This window comes from Anser cygnoides, chromosome 4 (assembly GCF_040182565.1).
Source record: "Anser cygnoides isolate HZ-2024a breed goose chromosome 4, Taihu_goose_T2T_genome, whole genome shotgun sequence".
NCBI classification, from domain to species: Eukaryota; Metazoa; Chordata; class Aves; order Anseriformes; family Anatidae; genus Anser; species Anser cygnoides.
The window spans coordinates 36650690-36667397 of NC_089876.1; the positions used below are offsets into that span (position 1 = coordinate 36650690).

Genomic DNA, 16708 nt, shown 5'->3' on the forward strand with positions numbered 1-16708 from the left:
ATGGCTTGGTGGGTTGCCTGGGCACAAGCTGGGAGCTCTGTGTTGCAAAGGACTTTTTGACGCCAATTGTGTATTCTGCAGTGTCATTTCCTTCAGCCTTTCTGAGCACCCAAAAGGTAGTGAGGGACACCTCTCAGTGCAATGTTTTGTGTTAATACCTAGGAATAAATCACGGACTACTTGATTATACCGTGATATTTAATTATGGTTGTATTATGCTTTTTTCTTTCAAAGATTGGCGTCGTGATAGAGAAAGGAGAGATGATCACGATGAAGTGTGCAGCGTGAGAAGTGAGGGTGGCAGCGTTCGAGGATTCTCCAGAGGCAGAGGAAGAGGTAGAGGCAGAGGAAGAGGACGAGGCAGAGGAAACCCTAGAAGTATGCAAAGAAGTAAATGCTTAGCAGACATTTTAAAACTACACTTATAATGTTAATGCTTTCATGTGAAGTTAGAGTGGTTGCGAAACATATATTTTGTAGCTTAATGTAGTTAAGTAGCTTGAATAGGTTTTTTGTTTGTTTTAAATCAGATGTTGGAAGCAAATCACAAAGTAGCACTGTGTATCATGTTTGTGTCTTAAGATATCTGTGTACCAACCTTAATAATTTTCATCTTCTCTCCTTTCTCCTTTATTTTGAAGTGAATGTTGAATATTACTCAGCTGGTTATCAAGAACTGTATGGTGAAAGAACTGACCAAGCATTTCAACCTGAGCTTAATGCTAGTATGATGTATTACTACGATGATGGAACAGGAGTGCAGATGTATTCTGTGGATGAAACACTTCTCAAAGAATATATAAAACGTCAAATGTACGTAGATTGTTTAATGTACAAACATTTTTAGAGATCAATTTAAGATGAGGATTAAACACTTTGAAGTGAGTTATCATCCATAAAATGGTGGAGATGAAGACTTTTCCAATTTCTTTTTTGATCCGACGGTTAGCAGTGTCTGTTAGAACTTATTCACAAGCGGGGTGGAAAAGCTTGAGTGACGGGGAGGAATTTTAAGGAAGCTGTTTTGCATCTTGTGCTGTAGTGTGCTCTAATTCACATACCTTCTTGATTTATGGTAAATAGCACTATTTTTATGTTGTCGTGTAATTGAGTTATGATGTCTCTGAGCTCGTGTTTTTGAGTACTGTTGGTCTGTTTGCCTATAAAGCTCTTCTTGGGCGATGTAGCTAGAATTTCCCCTTATTTGCTCTCAATTTCATTTTGAGAAGTCTTGTTAGTTTTATGTTCTCAGAGTGTTTCACTTGAAACATTCGACTGAAAGAGCAGTTTTGCAATGGTACTTGATTTTTCAATAATCTGAAATGTTTACTTTCTCGTGTACACCATTAGGAATGAGAAACCATCTGGAAGACTGATTATCACCAGGAGACATGTCAAAAAGGGCCTGGAAACCACTAGTTCATTTTAAAGAGACAGTTTCCACCACTGGCTGATATTTCATCTTCTGTACTTGGCAACGGCATTTCTCTGTGATGCCTTTGTGGTGGTTTTTTATTGCCCTTGTATCCCATAAAGCAACTTGCTTATTTTATTCTTGCTTCTTTTGTTACAGTTGACGCAAAAAGGAAGAAAAAGGCCTCTTTAAGGGCAGAAAGTATCTGGCATGTGGCTATCAACTTCAAAGCTTCTATTGCAGTCTTTTTTGTTACTCTTGCTGCCAGGCCCTTATGAGACCTGACAGTGGACATGTACCCCCATGTCAGGATAATCGGCCTCCACTGTCCTCAGACAAGTGAGGGAGGAGCACAGACACTCCACTGTTGGCCAGATTTCTGGGCATGCAGTGTAGAATCCAGACCTTCTAAGGTAGGACATGATGATGTCCCCCTCTGCTGAGAAAAATGTCAGTTACAGCAATGGTCACATCTGACTTCTGGTTATATTTGTGTTTTATTTTAGCAAAAAGAGGTTGGCAGGTGTCCATGAAAGACTTGGCATGGCTGGTTAATTAAAGCCATTGGTTGCTCGTCTGATTAAAAACTCCTAAGGCACTTTGATTATGGAGTTAACTTCTCATGACAGAGAGAGAGATTCTTGTGCAGGTTTAGAGTGTAGCTTCACTGTTTTCATGCTCCTTAAAAAAAAAAAAGTGGTTTTGTTGTCCATTTCTTGTATCACAAAAACAATGGGAAGCTGACTGTATTCATCAGTTGCATATTATTAGCCTCTCGATGGAGGTGGTTTGGTCTGTCTTTCGTAACTGAGTTCTAAAATATTAAAGTGACTATGCCAAAGAAGGAAGTATAACAAAATAATGCTACCCAGAATTGTTAGGTGTTGGAGTTCCTTATGGAGTCCAAGATAAGTGAAGATATATTAAAGAAGTGAGAATGTTTTCAGTAGTGTATTGATGAATTTTAGAAGTGTTTACCTGCTTAATAGGGAAAAATGTTAGAAACTGTGTCCAACTGAGTTGATTTTTAATTACTGTAAGAAGTACACTCCTGTCAGGAAGTTTATGCTTGTCCCAAGAACCAGCTTGATGTGCAAAAGGAATATTTATACTACATATACAATATCATTAAAACTTTTAATTATAGACTGAAATAGCCTGAAAAGTTTCAGTGCCTAACAACTCCTCAGTCTGCAACATGCAGTAGATCTCTGTTCAAGTCCTCTTCTTTTAAAAACAAATAAATAAAAGTTTGGATGCGCATCCAAATATGCATCAATTCAAGAATAAAAGGATTCTGAGGAAAATTAGAAGGAAAAGCAAAGCTAGAGGGTGTATGTGTGTGTTTAGATTTTTCCCTCTACTTGAAGTAAACTTATGCGTTGTCTTTGTTTATGATTAATGTTCTTTCAAATTCCTTTTTCTAGAATGATGGACATCAAGTGAGGCAGTTTGAGTCGAGTTCAGTCATTGTCCATTTCTGCTTGTGGAATTTTTAACTAGGTGAATCAATACAAGATTTTACCTTTACTGTATGACTGTAAAGGTAATATTAGTACAGCATTGATATGGCTTTTGTACTTATCTTCTAGATTGGGAGGGGAAAAGAAATGTAGTGGTTCAGAACAGTAAATAGAATGTTCTTGAAAGAAACTTTTGTGCACAGTTGCTTCACTGATCAACTTATCTAGTTCTGAGTAAGAGCTTAATTCTCTGAAAGCTTTATTCTCTTCTCTGTTTGCTATGATTTAATGGCAGTTTTCATCTGTCATACGTCTTATTGTCCAACTTTGAGGCTTTTGCATTCATTTGGTCTTGGAGCTGAGTGTTTCATATAGACAGCTTTAGCTTCAAATTTCTTTAGCCACCAAAAGTTTTAAAAAGAAATGGTATCAAGCTTCTCCTTGGGTCAATGATGGCATCACAGTCCTCTCCTTTTGGTAACTTTGGCCTTGAGCGCAACTTCAGTGGAGACACTAGCATTTTATTCTTTGTTGGAATTAGAATTAACTTTATATTTGCATGTGTTGTTTTTTTTCTCAGCGTTTTAATGTTCTCTTGATTTATTTTTCACTACCTCTATTTTTAAGTCACAGAACTTTCATTGTTCTTCATCTCTCCATTAAATATTTCACTACCTACTTTTTCCTGAACATGATGAGTAGTAGTATTCATTGGATGTAGTATGCTAAATTATGATATGATGTGTAAACCATGCGAAAGGCCTAGATCTTAATTGTCATGATTATTTTTTTTACATTATTTTTCATGGGTCGTTTTCTCATTCCCTTGCTTTCTGTGTCAGATCATGATTTGAATTTTTTACTTTTTCTCATCACTAAGCATAAAACATCTTGACACCTGTAGCATTTCATACAGCACCTTCGTTGTTTAAGAAGATGTCTTTCTGCTATTTCTCTGTCCCTAGTCTCTCTTGTTCTATGGTGTTGTCAGATTCATTAATGGTCATTGTTCCTGTTCTCCTTATCCACTAAGTATCTTTTATTCTTTTAGACTTTACCTTTCTCCATGAACTGTTGTGCCGTTTGGTGCAGTTTTGTGAAAAATACAAAATTACTATTTTTGTTCTCTCGTCTTCCCACAAGCATGCTTGAAGTAATGGTTCAGAGTGCATATATGTGCCTCAACACTCAGATAGGAAAATTAAACCTTCTAATGTACTGGAATCTGGGAAAAGAAAAGATACAGTTGAGGATGAAGGTGCACTGACACTGCTGTATGGGAAATAACTTATGCCCTGACTGTAAGCAGTAGTTGTCCTTCATCTATATGGAGGCTAAGAGAATGTTGTTGCCTTCTGGTCATGTAAGTAATAAGGGGGAACGGGTGAAAGAAATGGAGCATAGTCTTTCCTTATGCAGTTCATATATGCGAATGTTGGAATGAGGCTTTGATTTGTATCCCTGTGTGCAGTACTGGATCAAAAGTTGTTCTTAAGATGGTTAGTATGCATGCTATTCCTGTAAGTTTTGCTTATAGTAATATACCTGTTGAAAGAACAATTTTGCTGGTGACAAAATATGCTCTATTTTTAATGGAAGACTTTAACAAGGAATATCTAGGTTACTGTTTTAGGATTAATTTTTTTTTTTAATTTACAATAGGTTCATATTTGCATCTTTTCTTTTTTCTTCTAGCGAGTATTATTTCAGTACAGAAAACTTGGAAAGAGACTTCTTTCTGAGGAGAAAGATGGACCAACAAGGATTTCTGCCTGTTTCATTGATTGCTAGCTTCCACCGGGTGCAAGCTCTGACTACAAATGCTACGCTTATTTTGGAGGTAAAATAATTTAGAAGTATGTGCATAGGAATTTGCTTAGCTTAATTTTATACTGCCATTTAAATTCAGCGCTGTGATGTTAAAAAGAAATTCTCTCTGCTTGTAATGACAAGGATCCTGTAAACAGGCTATAAATGGAAAAGTTTGGATTTTTCTATTTTTTTTTTTTTGGTATGGATTTCTGCACATTCCCATTCGAACTGAGGGCAGAATGCTGCATGAAGTGCTTTATTTTGCTGTTCATAAACATTCTGAGAGTTAGGCTACAAAAGTGGGGAGGAGATGTTGAAGGGAAGCTGTTACAGATGTCTGTTCCTTGGCTAGGATGAGTATCTGTCTAAACTACATAATAACACACTTGGCAAAGCTGAAGTGACTTTAACAGTGTGTTTCTGAACTATGCTATATGCCCTTCAGTGGCAGTAATTGCCATTTTCCTCAGGTCCAGAGATACTTTTTCAATAGCAAGGCTGTCCAAATTGTAAACCCCGCTGGCAAGCAAGAAAGTGGAAAGTGTTCCTCAGAACTCACTTGCTGTTTGGCTCCTATTGTATTATTTTCCTTGACTCCGATAAGATAAATGCCAACTCCCTGCTGACCCTGTCATTAACTGCGTTGCCTGGTCCCTGAGCCAGCTGTTGGCATGCTGCTGCAGGGAGATGCTTTTCTGCCCTGTAGCAGGCTTGTTCAGGTGTGGTAGGAGCCTTTCTGGCATGTTGCTCATCGGAGGAGTGCCTTGCTGTTAGGTAGTTACCTTAAATCACATTTAAAAAAGCCAGTCCAAGAAATACTGGAAGCATTCTTTCGTAAGATCTAAAATAGGCAACGCAGTTGCAAGCGTTTATGGAGACCTAGACTGGGAAATGAAAGTGAAAATTATCTTTTTGTACTTCAACTAAGTTTCCATAGAAATCTCCTTCAGTCAGCTGAATTCATGCTGCTTCTGTGGTTGATAATCAGCTTTCACTTGTATCTCAAGTTGCAGTTAGTGGAGGCACACTCTGTCAGAGGGGTGCCCTATCCTGTCCCTCAGGATGGATCTTCCCCCAGAAAATAAATACATTCAAGAGAAAACCCCAAGTACTGTTATCAGACCACTCCTGGACTTGCTGTCTAGGAGTATGCTAGATTTTATACCCAGTCTCCTCTCTGAAGCCTTCTAGTAAGTTCAAGCAAACTTTTTTTTTTTTTTAAACACCATTATAGAAGACAGTCTAAGCTTCTTTCTTAATTAAAATAAAATTTCCCTTACTGCTACAGAAATATGTATATCCTTGATGGACCAGAAGTCCTTGCGTGTACTTAATTGGCTGGTGAACAATTCATTGGTCTAATGAAGGATAAATTTCCTCCACACTTTGATCTTTGGCATGTGCCTGTGTAGAATTTCTCTGGATCTTAATTTCTGTATCTTTCTCCATGTTAACATCAGAAAGGAAAAACACTTGCAGCTTGTTAGCTTTTCTCTTTGTTCACTTTTTTTTTTTTCTGTGGGGTGGTTGAACACTGGTGTAGGTTGCCCAGAGAGGTGGTGAGGTCTCCATTCCTGGAGATGGTTCAAAACCCTACTGAAAATGGTTGACCTTGCCTCAGCAGGGGGGCTAGACAATCTCAAGAGGTCCCTTCCAATCTCGACCATTCTGTACGGTCTTTTAGCTCTGTTTAGAATGAAGAAGAAAATGCATGGAGTTGGGGTTTAGTTCGGGGAAGTAGCGGTGTGAATAGGAGAGCTAGAGAAAGGTGGGTTTAGTGCCCTCACACGAGAAAGAGGTTGCAGACTGGGAAGAGGCAGGAAGTGATACTTGAAATGAAAAGACAATTTGAATAGATGTTCTTGGACTGAAAAGGTTACCAACACCTGTACTAAAAAGAATAGAGTGATGTTGGGAAACAAGCACAAAAGCTTGAATTCCTTTCTTAATTACTATGTAAAGAGTTAACTGTTTTCTCCAGACCTAAGAAGGTGCTGGATATATACCTTTTTTTTTTTTTTAAAAAAAAAGTTGTAATATGTTTGTCCTACAGGCCCTAAAGGACAGCACAGAAGTTGAAACGGTGGATCAGAGGATAAGAAAAAGGGTTGATCCAGAGAAGTGGCCAATTCCAGGTCCTCCTCCATGCAGTCTGCCACGGACTGACTTTTCTCAGCTCATCAATTGTCCAGAATTCATACCAGGACAAGTTTTTGGCTCTCATACTGGTAAAGGATTTATCTTACAGAAACTTAAGTTTAGGGCTGTCAGTGTAGCTTAGGAAGTTTTCCTCTTAATACTGGTTTCATAATAGAAATTGTGCATTTGGTAATGGCTTCTGCAGCTGATATCCCTGTCAACCATACAGTTGCCAAGTCGTGGGGCTGGCACGGCTGATGTGAGGTAAATAAAAATGCCTTCTGTGTGCTACAGCTGTGACTGTTGTCCAGAATAGATTATGATGACCTATAGTCCTTTGGTATTACCAATAGTAGTAGTAGTAATCGTAAGTTAGTTGTGAAATCTACGTCATTCTGAGAGCAGCTGAAAGTTAACTCTATTTGGTGCACCCTGGTTTTGGATGGGGATCTCATTCACGTTATGAATATGGCTTTGTTTTGCGGACAGCACTTGGCAAGTAAATCTTTTATAAAAATGTTGGCTCAAAGTAAATGGGAAGAGTGAAGACTGAGCTAAGCACCCATCCGTAGAGCTGGTGGATGGTGTAGAGAAAACACATCCCTGATAATTCTTGTTTTCTGAATAACAGATGATTTATTTCACTGTTAGATACATTTTCATGTAAAGAAGTTGCTAAATTGGTTTTCTGCTAGAACGGTGAGTGAACTATGACGAGTTACCTCTGAAAACAAAAAGTTCTGCTGATCAGTGCTAACTTTAACCCCAGAGGTAGAACAATAGTAGCTGCAGTTAAAGGAAAGAGCAATGCAATAATTTAAACAAACAAAAACAACAGGAATTGAACTACTGCTTTCCAATGCTAGAGTCTGCACCAAGTTCTCCAAGAATAGGAAGCTCGCTGAGTCCAAAGGAAAACACTGAAACAAGTAATTTTCAGATGATGTCTAAAGGATTGTCTACAAGTTTGCCTGATCTGGACTCCGAACCTTGGATAGAAGTGAAGAAGAGGCATCGTGCATCCACAGTCAAAGTAAAAGTAAAATCAACCCTCCCCCCCTTTTTTTTTTTTAAAAAAAAAAAAAGCAAAACCTGCCCACTTTCAGGTTATACTATAAAGCAAGATTTTTCACATCTTAATATAGATGATGCTTGATAACATAATACTGCTAGTGTGCATACTTCTCACTCTATCTAGACTTAGAATAACTAAGTGCCTTTAAAATCCTCATCTGAAGCTCGCTACAATGAAAAGGAAATACTGTGGTTTTTTTCTGATGGATAGCTGTATCTGTTCATTATTGAAAAATCTATTGTCGTGCATTGAGAATTGTTCTTGTATTTATTGAAAATGTTCTATCATGTTCTATTTGGCTCCCATTTTGAGAATCATTATCCAGTTCAAATATAAAAAGCTTCACCTTCTCTTATTCAGGAATGTGTTCCTGTACCTGATCAAATGTCAGATCAACAACAGCCACCCCCACCTTCAGAGGAACAAGAACAAGAAGAACTTGATTTTTTGTTTGATGAAGAGATGGAACAGATTCAAGGTCGTAAGAATAAACTTACTGATTGGTCAGACAGCGATTCAGATTATGAAATTGATGATCAGGACGTAAACAAGATTTTGATTGTAACACAGACGCCACCATATATGAGAAAACATTGTGGTGAAGATCGTACTGGCAACCATGTATGTCATGCAAAAATTACATCAGAACTTGCTAAAGTTATTAATGATGGCTTATACTATTACGAACAAGACTTGTGGATGGAGCAGAGTGAAAATGACACTACAATGAAGGTAATTTTCTTCATCTTTGACCTTAAAACCATGCCTGTGCAAACAGTTGCAAAAGTAATTTTGGCTATCTGCTACATAATTGTAAAATGCTACACGTTTTCAAAAGAAAGTTGACAGTAGTAGTTGAACTTACATGTCTATTAAATTCTGATTATTTTAATGATGATAGAAACAGCTGAAAGCAAAATACCAAGTTTTTCTTGTCACAGATTTGACTAAAGTATGGAATGAGTATTTTTTAGAACAACTGTTAATATTTTGGAGGTGGTTCAACTTTTCCAGTGTTTTCTTGTTCTATGAATAGCTTGTTTAATAGCATTTACAACCCCCCAGCATAGGGACAGGGGACATATTTTTGAGGTAAAATAGAGCAGAAGATATTACAGTCATTTTTAAGTAGTTTATTTTGAGATTTTGATTATCCTGTAGCTTGTAAGAATGGGAGTTGTGTGAGCAAGTGAAACTTTGCTCACCTTATTTTATTATAGAAATTCTTCTGTTTCCTTGCCTGTATTTGGGCCCCTGATCTTTGAGGTTTTCAAATCTTTGGAAGGAGATTGCTGGTTTTGTTTTTAAGTACACTAAACAGCTATGAAAATACAGATGAGCTGAACTCTAGCACTTCATAGGCAGAGATCAACTAGGAACACTGCAATCCTATCACTTGCTGCTCTTGGTTTAGGAAGAAACCACTTCTTTTGTGAATGTAAGCCCAGTAAGTGGTGTGTCTGTAGGCAGTGCTGCTGTATCACTAGCAGATACTCAGCACACAGGAAATATTAAGTTACCCAATGATTGAATGGTGAGGGGAAGGAGCTTTATCTGTGCATGAAAACAAAGGTGTGTTGTAAGAGGGAAAAAGGGTGAAAGCAGCCTAAAGGACAAATGAAGCCTATGGGTACAAAAGGGATCTGACAAAGTTAGAAATGAATGTTGAGAATACAAGTACGAAATAAAGGTGGAATTCAGAATATGGAATTATTACGACAAGGAAAATGGTCCAGGAAGATCAGCAAACTGGAATAGGACAGTGAGAAATGGCACACAGCAAGAGAAAATATTTTGTGGTGGTGGTGGTGTTCTTAACAATAATTTAAACAACACTTTTTCTCCTATACTGTGTACATGCACACATCTCCCACCCCCACTTTCAGCTGAGTAGGACCATTAGTGACTTGAGATGCTGCCACTCATTTTGAAAACTATTGAACACTATTTATATAGTTGAACACTATTTACAAGTACTGGCTTTTCTTTAGAAGTAGCCTATGGAAGGGAGCACGTCATCTGCTTCCCCAAATTGCTTTCCTTGTCACAATTGCTGCAGAAGACAGACTGTTTTGGTCTTGGCAGAAGGGGCAGGATCTTAGTCATTTCTATTTCTTATTCTTCTGTAAAAAATTATATGTGAACGGCCTTAGCTTCCATTCCCTGATCTGTTGGCCTAACTATTTCTCTTTTTTTTTTTTTTAAGCAAATAGGGTCATTAGAAGGTTATATATTGTCTTTTTTATGTCAGCTTTTTTTAAGATGTATCCAGGGGACTCCCATTTGCATTAAACCAAGTGTACTGGCTGTGTGTGATTAGTTGTGTGTGAATTCTGGCTTATTTTCTCTTAAGAAATTCAGCCATTCCTCAGGATGATAACCATTGTGCTCTGTGTTTACACTTTGTTTTCTCTAATTCAGCAAGAGATTGAGAACTTTAAGAAGCTAAATCTCATTAGTAAGGAAGAGTTTGATAATCTTGCACCAGAACCAGTCGCTGATCCAACTGAGGAAATTCCTCCAGGGTCTTCAGGGTTAGAGAAAGGTAAATGATAGATATTTCTTGTTTACAATGTCCGTAATAAAGCCTGTATTTTAACTTCTGCTCATGAAATATTTTAGTTTTGGTTCAGTCAGCAGTCTTGAAGGGATTTTTCTTTACCAAGTTCTAAAATTGTCAGGTGTTCATCAGTATTGTAAGTTCCCATTACATTAGAAGAAGCTGATCCGTGTAGTACTTTGCAGGATATATATGATCATCAATAGGTAGTGTTCTGATTTGGTGTTAACATATAGAACACCAGGCGCCTTTTGTGTAACTTGCCATTTATGATGTGTAAAGCAAGAGCTAGGGATGTGAAACATTTTCTATTTCAGAATTTTTAGGGGTACTGTGGATAGAAGGAAGTGAGAAGAATTTTCTACTTATAACCTTACCGAGAAGTCAAAATGTCCAAATCTTATATTTCAAGGTATTTTTGATGTTATTAATGTTTACTAGGGAACATGCTAATATCTTTAAAGTGGTTGAAGAAAACCACCTCACCAAAAAGCAAGGATGTGTTTACACTTCTGCAAATGTTATTTTCCACACACTTGTTTACTTTGCCATTATACACGCAGAAGAACAAGCAGAAAACAAAGAAGTGGATCTAAATTTTCTAGAGAAGACGTGTTTGAAATACTTATTTCATAGTTTAAGATGTTCGAAATATTTATCTCATAATTTTGAGCAGTCAGTCTGTACTGCTTCTGCACCAAGTGCTTTTGGTTAATCCAATTATCCTTTTGGGGATGATGCACTTGAAGTGAAGTACCTTTAAGATATTATATATTAGAGGAGCTTGAGATTTCAAAGTCTAAGCTTCTTTTGAAAATTAAGTGTTTCTTTCCTGTTTGCTGATGTAGTAGAGGAGCTGGCTTGTAATTCGTTCGGTATTGAAGCACCTCCAACGGCGGCTGTGGCTCGATCACTGCCAACAATCGTTCCAGAATCTCCCCGTGTTCACCCTGGCTTTACTCCACGAACCCCTCGCACCCCAAGGCTACAGGATCCCAACAAAACACCCAGGTTCTACCCTGTTGTTAAAGAAGCACAGTCCATTGATGTAAAGGTAGATGGAAAAACTGTATTTTTTTAAATCCATAAAAAGCCTGTACAACTTGTGTCTAGGGTATAATTTATAACAAGAATGGAAAGGTAAAAAATGAACTGCTTTTACTTGTAGTTTTCTTCTTCAAAAATTTTACCACATTCATTCTTTTTTATTTCTACAAAATTATTTCTGATTTTTCTCTGTAATATTTCTTAGAAGTCCACGATGAAAAAGTGTAATGTCTAAAGATGTTAAATTTGTTACATTAAAATTAGTTTTGAGGTTTATGAAGCTGGAGTGTTGTGACTTTATATTGTGTTAGATACAAAATTGGTAGAAGAGAAGATGAAAACAAGTGAAATCAAATTAGGGAAATAAGTACTTCATTTACTTCCTTAGACTCCAAGAAAAAGAAAAACACGACACAGTACAAATCCTCCCCTAGAATGCCATGTTGGTTGGGTGATGGATTCCAGAGACCATAGGCCAAGAACTTCCTCTGTGAGGTAAGTTGTTTAGTTTTGTCTGTTTCTTTAGAGCTTTTTTTCCCAATGTCATTAGCTCTCGCTGCTAGTGGAGGAATAGACTATGATAAAAGAGAATTTATAAATACAGTGGGAGTAATAATGAGCAATGGAAGAAGGGCAAATGGGACTAAAGACAAACCTAGAATATAAAGACATTTGGAAGTAAGCTAACTAAACTGCTCTCATAGTGTTCTTTTTTGATCCGTGTTTAGCATAGCATTAAGATTACTTGAAGCACTGACACTCGCTGCGGTGATAGTTTGCCTTTAAGTGGTCATTTCAAATCATGCATTATACTAATGCTTAATTATCATCATCTAGAACTGCCCGTGTTTTAAGATATTAAGACAGAAACTGATTTCTGAGGTGCGCCCTAAAATAGATGACTGAGAGCACAGGCATACATTGTAATTGTTTTCAGGTGATTGTACTACTCTGACACTGCTGGCACAGATCAGAACAGTTAAAAACTGATTCTGGGGAAACGCACTGTTTATGGAATATAAATGTTTCTTCTACAGCAGTTCCAGTGCTTCACCCTCAGAAGGAGCTCCACTCGCAGGAGGTTACGGGTGTACCCCAAATTCTCTTCCAAAATTTCAGCATCCTTCTCACGAACTGTTAAAGGAAAATGGCTTTACACAACAGGTATACCACAAATACCATCGGAGATGTCTAATGGGTAAGCCACTAAACGGACTTCTTACAATTTTAGGTAGAAGTTACCAGGTATCACCTGATAGCAGTTTTCTCTGTATTGTTCCTTATCCTTACCTTTTCCTGGGAAAGGAAAAGAAAATTGCTTACGTTTTATGATCTTTTCTTTCCATTTAACTTAAAATTCCTTGACCAAAAAAAAAAAATTCCTCTCAAACTCCTTGGCATCTTGCAAAAATATTTTCTGTATTATTGTTTGTGGTTAAAACAAATAGAGTACTTGAGAGAAGATATTTAGTTGACTTAATAAGTCAATTAAGTCTCAAAGTTAACGTTAATTAAAATATTTTTGGAAAGTTTAGAATTACATTCCTTGAAGAACTTTTGTTTGTGTTACTAATGAAAAAGTACTTGAAAACATTCTGCTGGAAATTAAAAAAACTGTGTTTTCTCCTCCCTTCAGAGAGGAAACGGTTGGGAATTGGCCAGTCCCAAGAAATGAACACACTTTTTCGTTTCTGGTCCTTTTTTCTGAGAGATCACTTTAACAAGAAAATGTATGAAGAATTCAGACAACTTGCTCTAGATGATGCAAAAGAACACTACAGGTACTAGCTTTTTCTTTCAACTTAAAAACTGTTTGAAGTCTTACCAGTCATTTTAAAGACTGCAATGTTTACGTATATCTGAAGTGAACGTTTTTATTGTTAGCTTTGACTATTTGTAAATCTTTAAAATAGTACTCTGTGCAGGTTAACACCAAAAACCCATTTGTATGTATTTGTGCATTGCTGATAAATAGCTAAACTTACAGCATTTCCTGTCCTGTAATTGGTCCCGAATTCTACAGAACCATGCAACCTGTTGTCTGTGACAAGTCAGCTCTGTTCTTGGTAAAACTCCTAAGATATTTTCCTTCCATGGGTGAAGACAATCTTAATCTCATTAAATTGGTTTGAACTGCTTGTCTTCCAAAAATACCAGAAAAAATACTGCTGCACTGTTAACTCTTTGATATTACTCCCCTCTTTCCACATACTTCCCCCTCTTCCTGCCCCCAGCCTCTATTTCTCTCAGCCAAAGAGACAAGGTAGCCAGCCCAACATTTTGAATGCCAAGTGAGGAAGTGCTGTTTATGAAAATCATAAAGTATGAATATGTTGTCTGAGACTTCAGAGAGAGAAGGCCCTAGGATGCAAAGGTGGCTTTAATAATAATTTTTATATCTGTTCAGTTTTCTTTATGCTTTGAGATTATCCAAGTATATATTTACCACAAGGAACTTCAAAAGGCCTTTAAGGGAGGGAACAGATGAACGCAGAACAGAAGGAAGGCCCAGTTTTGTTCTTTTTCTTTGCGCTTCTTTTTGCCAAAAGTAGAGGGCATGGTATCGTAAAGGGAAGTTGATCCAGATTCTTCCAGAAAAAAATTCTGGTTTTCTTTTTGTCTGTCTGATATTGCAGAATTATGTTTCAAAGAAGTGCCATTGGCACATCGGGCCGGCATTAAAAGTGAGAAGAAAAAATATCCTATTCAATTTCATACCACCTGCTTATTAACATTTAGCAAATTTGCAGGCTGACACAAAGTACCACAAAACAAACAAACAAAACATTAAACCCTTAAAACTTAGGTTGTTGACAAATACCTATATGGTATTCAGTGTTGTAGAAATTACACACACGTTCTTCAATCCAGTCCAATTTTCACTTTCTGGAAAAGGAGGTACATATATATTTCTAGATTTAGCAGGTGTTGTTATGTGAATTATTTTTACACCTCACAAAATGAGTTGATTTTTTTTTATACAGGCAATTGGAATTGATGCATGAGAATTATCCTAATGAAGTGTTCCTTAAAATTGTATTGATTACCTAGACAAAACCGTGACTTTAGGAGCTCTCACCTCTGCATAATTTCCTAGTCATAATATGGTATTACAGTCATCTTTTGACTGAACGAACTCAGCCATCAAATAAGGTTGTACGTTTGTATGATGCAGTTCACCATTCACAGTAACGTGATGGCCAGTGTGGCACTGGGAGTCAAACATCCTTCGGTCTCAGTTCACTTACCTGAGTCGTGTGATTTTTAATTTTTTTTTTTTATCTTCACTTGGCTGCCCACGTCAGACTTCTTCACACATGCCTGCTAAAAATTGAGATTAGTCTGAAAAGCATATAACTCTGAAGTGGAAGGAAAACAGTAATAAATGTAGTAAGAGTAATTACTAGCAAAATGGCTTTGTGTGTCTGTCTGTGTGTGTTCCCCCCTTTCCAAGTAGAATAGACTTAGAAAAAGTTCTGAGTGTGGCAGCAAAGTTGCTGATAGGGAACAGCTTCTGTGTAAGGTGAAATGAAGTTGTGTGTGCATCTCAGCTCAGAGATGATTAAGGAGCATGTGATTGAGTTGTAGAAGAGTAGTCAGCGAGGAGAGGAGAGTCCTGTCAGATGTTTACGCTCTCCAGTAGAAAACCTGAGGGGTGTGGAACGAAGCTGGATCCAAAACAGTTGGAGGTCTTTCTTCATGAAGTGCTGGAGCTATGGGTCTCACATCCTGAAAATACAACAGCACTTGTCTTGCATTTCTTATGTGTGTATAGCGTCTGTAGTTTGTGAATTGAAACCATGCGACAAACCTGATATTCTTAGGTCAGTTTTGTTTATTTGTAAAGGTGTTTCTGAACAATTGGTTAATAAAAATTGTTTGGAAAAGGAAGTGGTTTTTGTGAGAATGGGAAAATGAGACTATGCCATTTATTTACATGCAAGGAGAGACTGAAAACTTGTGTCCTTTTGAGGAACTGCATGCATACGAGTGTATGCATAAAATTTTCAAACCTATTTGTTCTCTTTTAGGTATGGATTGGAATGCTTGTTTCGATTTTACAGCTATGGCTTGGAAAAGAAATTCAGGCAAGAAATATTCAAGGACTTCCAAGAAGAAACAAAGAGGGACTATGAAGCTGGTAATTATCATAGCCTAGTCACTGCTCACACAAGGGTAACTTTAGCTGGGAGATAATCCCCATTCCTTGGCACTGACTTGTTACATAAGGCCAGTTCTAAGTGCAAGAGCAGCTTGTTTTTGTTCCTTTTATCTTCCAATTCTCGTACATGTATAGTTACCAGTTAGGTTGGTACTTACCTATAACCTTTGTAAATTGATAAAATTATCTTTTTCCATTATTAGGTCAGCTTTATGGACTGGAAAAATTTTGGGCTTACCTAAAATACTCTCAGCACAAAACACCAGCCATAGACCCCAAACTGCAAGAATACCTTAGTAAATTTAGAAGACTGGAGGACTTCAGAGTGGATGTAAGTTTCAACACATATTTTGAACAAAAATGTGGTTTATCAGTATTTTTACTGCAAGGTAAACTGTTTAAGAACAGTACTTTATTTCACAGTAAGGTAGCTTTAAAATCCCATCAATCACTACAAAGCATGATTTAAAAAATTAAACTCAAATGATAAATGCGTTGTTTTGTTCTAGATGTGCTTTTTCAAAGCAAACTATGGTGCTGAAATATTGGGGCTAGGATGTTAAATGTTGAATCATTTGTGTTGTGTAATGAGATACAGTAAATAGATACGAAGTGCTAACCAAAGTGGACTTCAAGGGTTTTTCTACTCAATACAGTGTCATCTGATGAGACAGATTACTTCTATGCTGTTTAGGAATTCGGAAAAATCAATTAAAGCCCAATAAGCTGTTTTTTTTTTTAACAAACTCTAACAGGCATTTAACAGGCATTGTCCTTGCTGTGACTTAGTATGCTAAATTCAATGCATCCTTCTTGTAGAATGCTGAAATCTTCAACTGTGTGCTTCCAGGTGATAGGGTTGCCATGCTTGTCCTAACTGGGTTATGACATACTACTGCATTACCATCATCCTCTGCAGTCCTCATTTCTAGGAGTTGTGGCAACTACTTGGCAGTGACTATAAAATAATGTTCCAAGATGGTTTAAAGTCCTAAATTTGACATGTGTTTACACTTTTAGTTAAAGGGCCAGACTA

The 16708-nt window shown here is 37.2% G+C and overlaps 1 protein-coding gene across 6 annotated transcripts in view; it reads left to right on the plus strand.

The window, feature by feature from the left end:
• LARP1B (La ribonucleoprotein 1B) overlaps positions 1-16708 on the plus strand; it is a 40714-nt gene that overhangs the window by 16303 nt on the left and 7703 nt on the right. The window contains exons 6-18 of one of the 6 annotated variants that reach the window (XM_066995982.1): positions 235-390; positions 642-813; positions 4573-4717; positions 6743-6917; positions 7695-7867; positions 8264-8635; positions 10325-10448; positions 11312-11517; positions 11899-12005; positions 12548-12708; positions 13147-13291; positions 15542-15651; positions 15876-16003. In XM_066995982.1, coding sequence (XP_066852083.1) covers positions 235-390; positions 642-813; positions 4573-4717; positions 6743-6917; positions 7695-7867; positions 8264-8635; positions 10325-10448; positions 11312-11517; positions 11899-12005; positions 12548-12708; positions 13147-13291; positions 15542-15651; positions 15876-16003 — 2174 coding nt within the window. Of the gene's footprint in view, positions 1-234; positions 391-641; positions 814-1587; positions 1828-4572; positions 4718-6742; positions 6918-7694; positions 7868-8263; positions 8636-10324; positions 10449-11311; positions 11518-11898; positions 12006-12547; positions 12709-13146; positions 13292-15541; positions 15652-15875; positions 16004-16708 lie in introns of those variants that run through there. The other 5 variants (XM_066995978.1, XM_066995979.1, XM_066995981.1 and 2 more) reach the window with 5 other exon arrangements.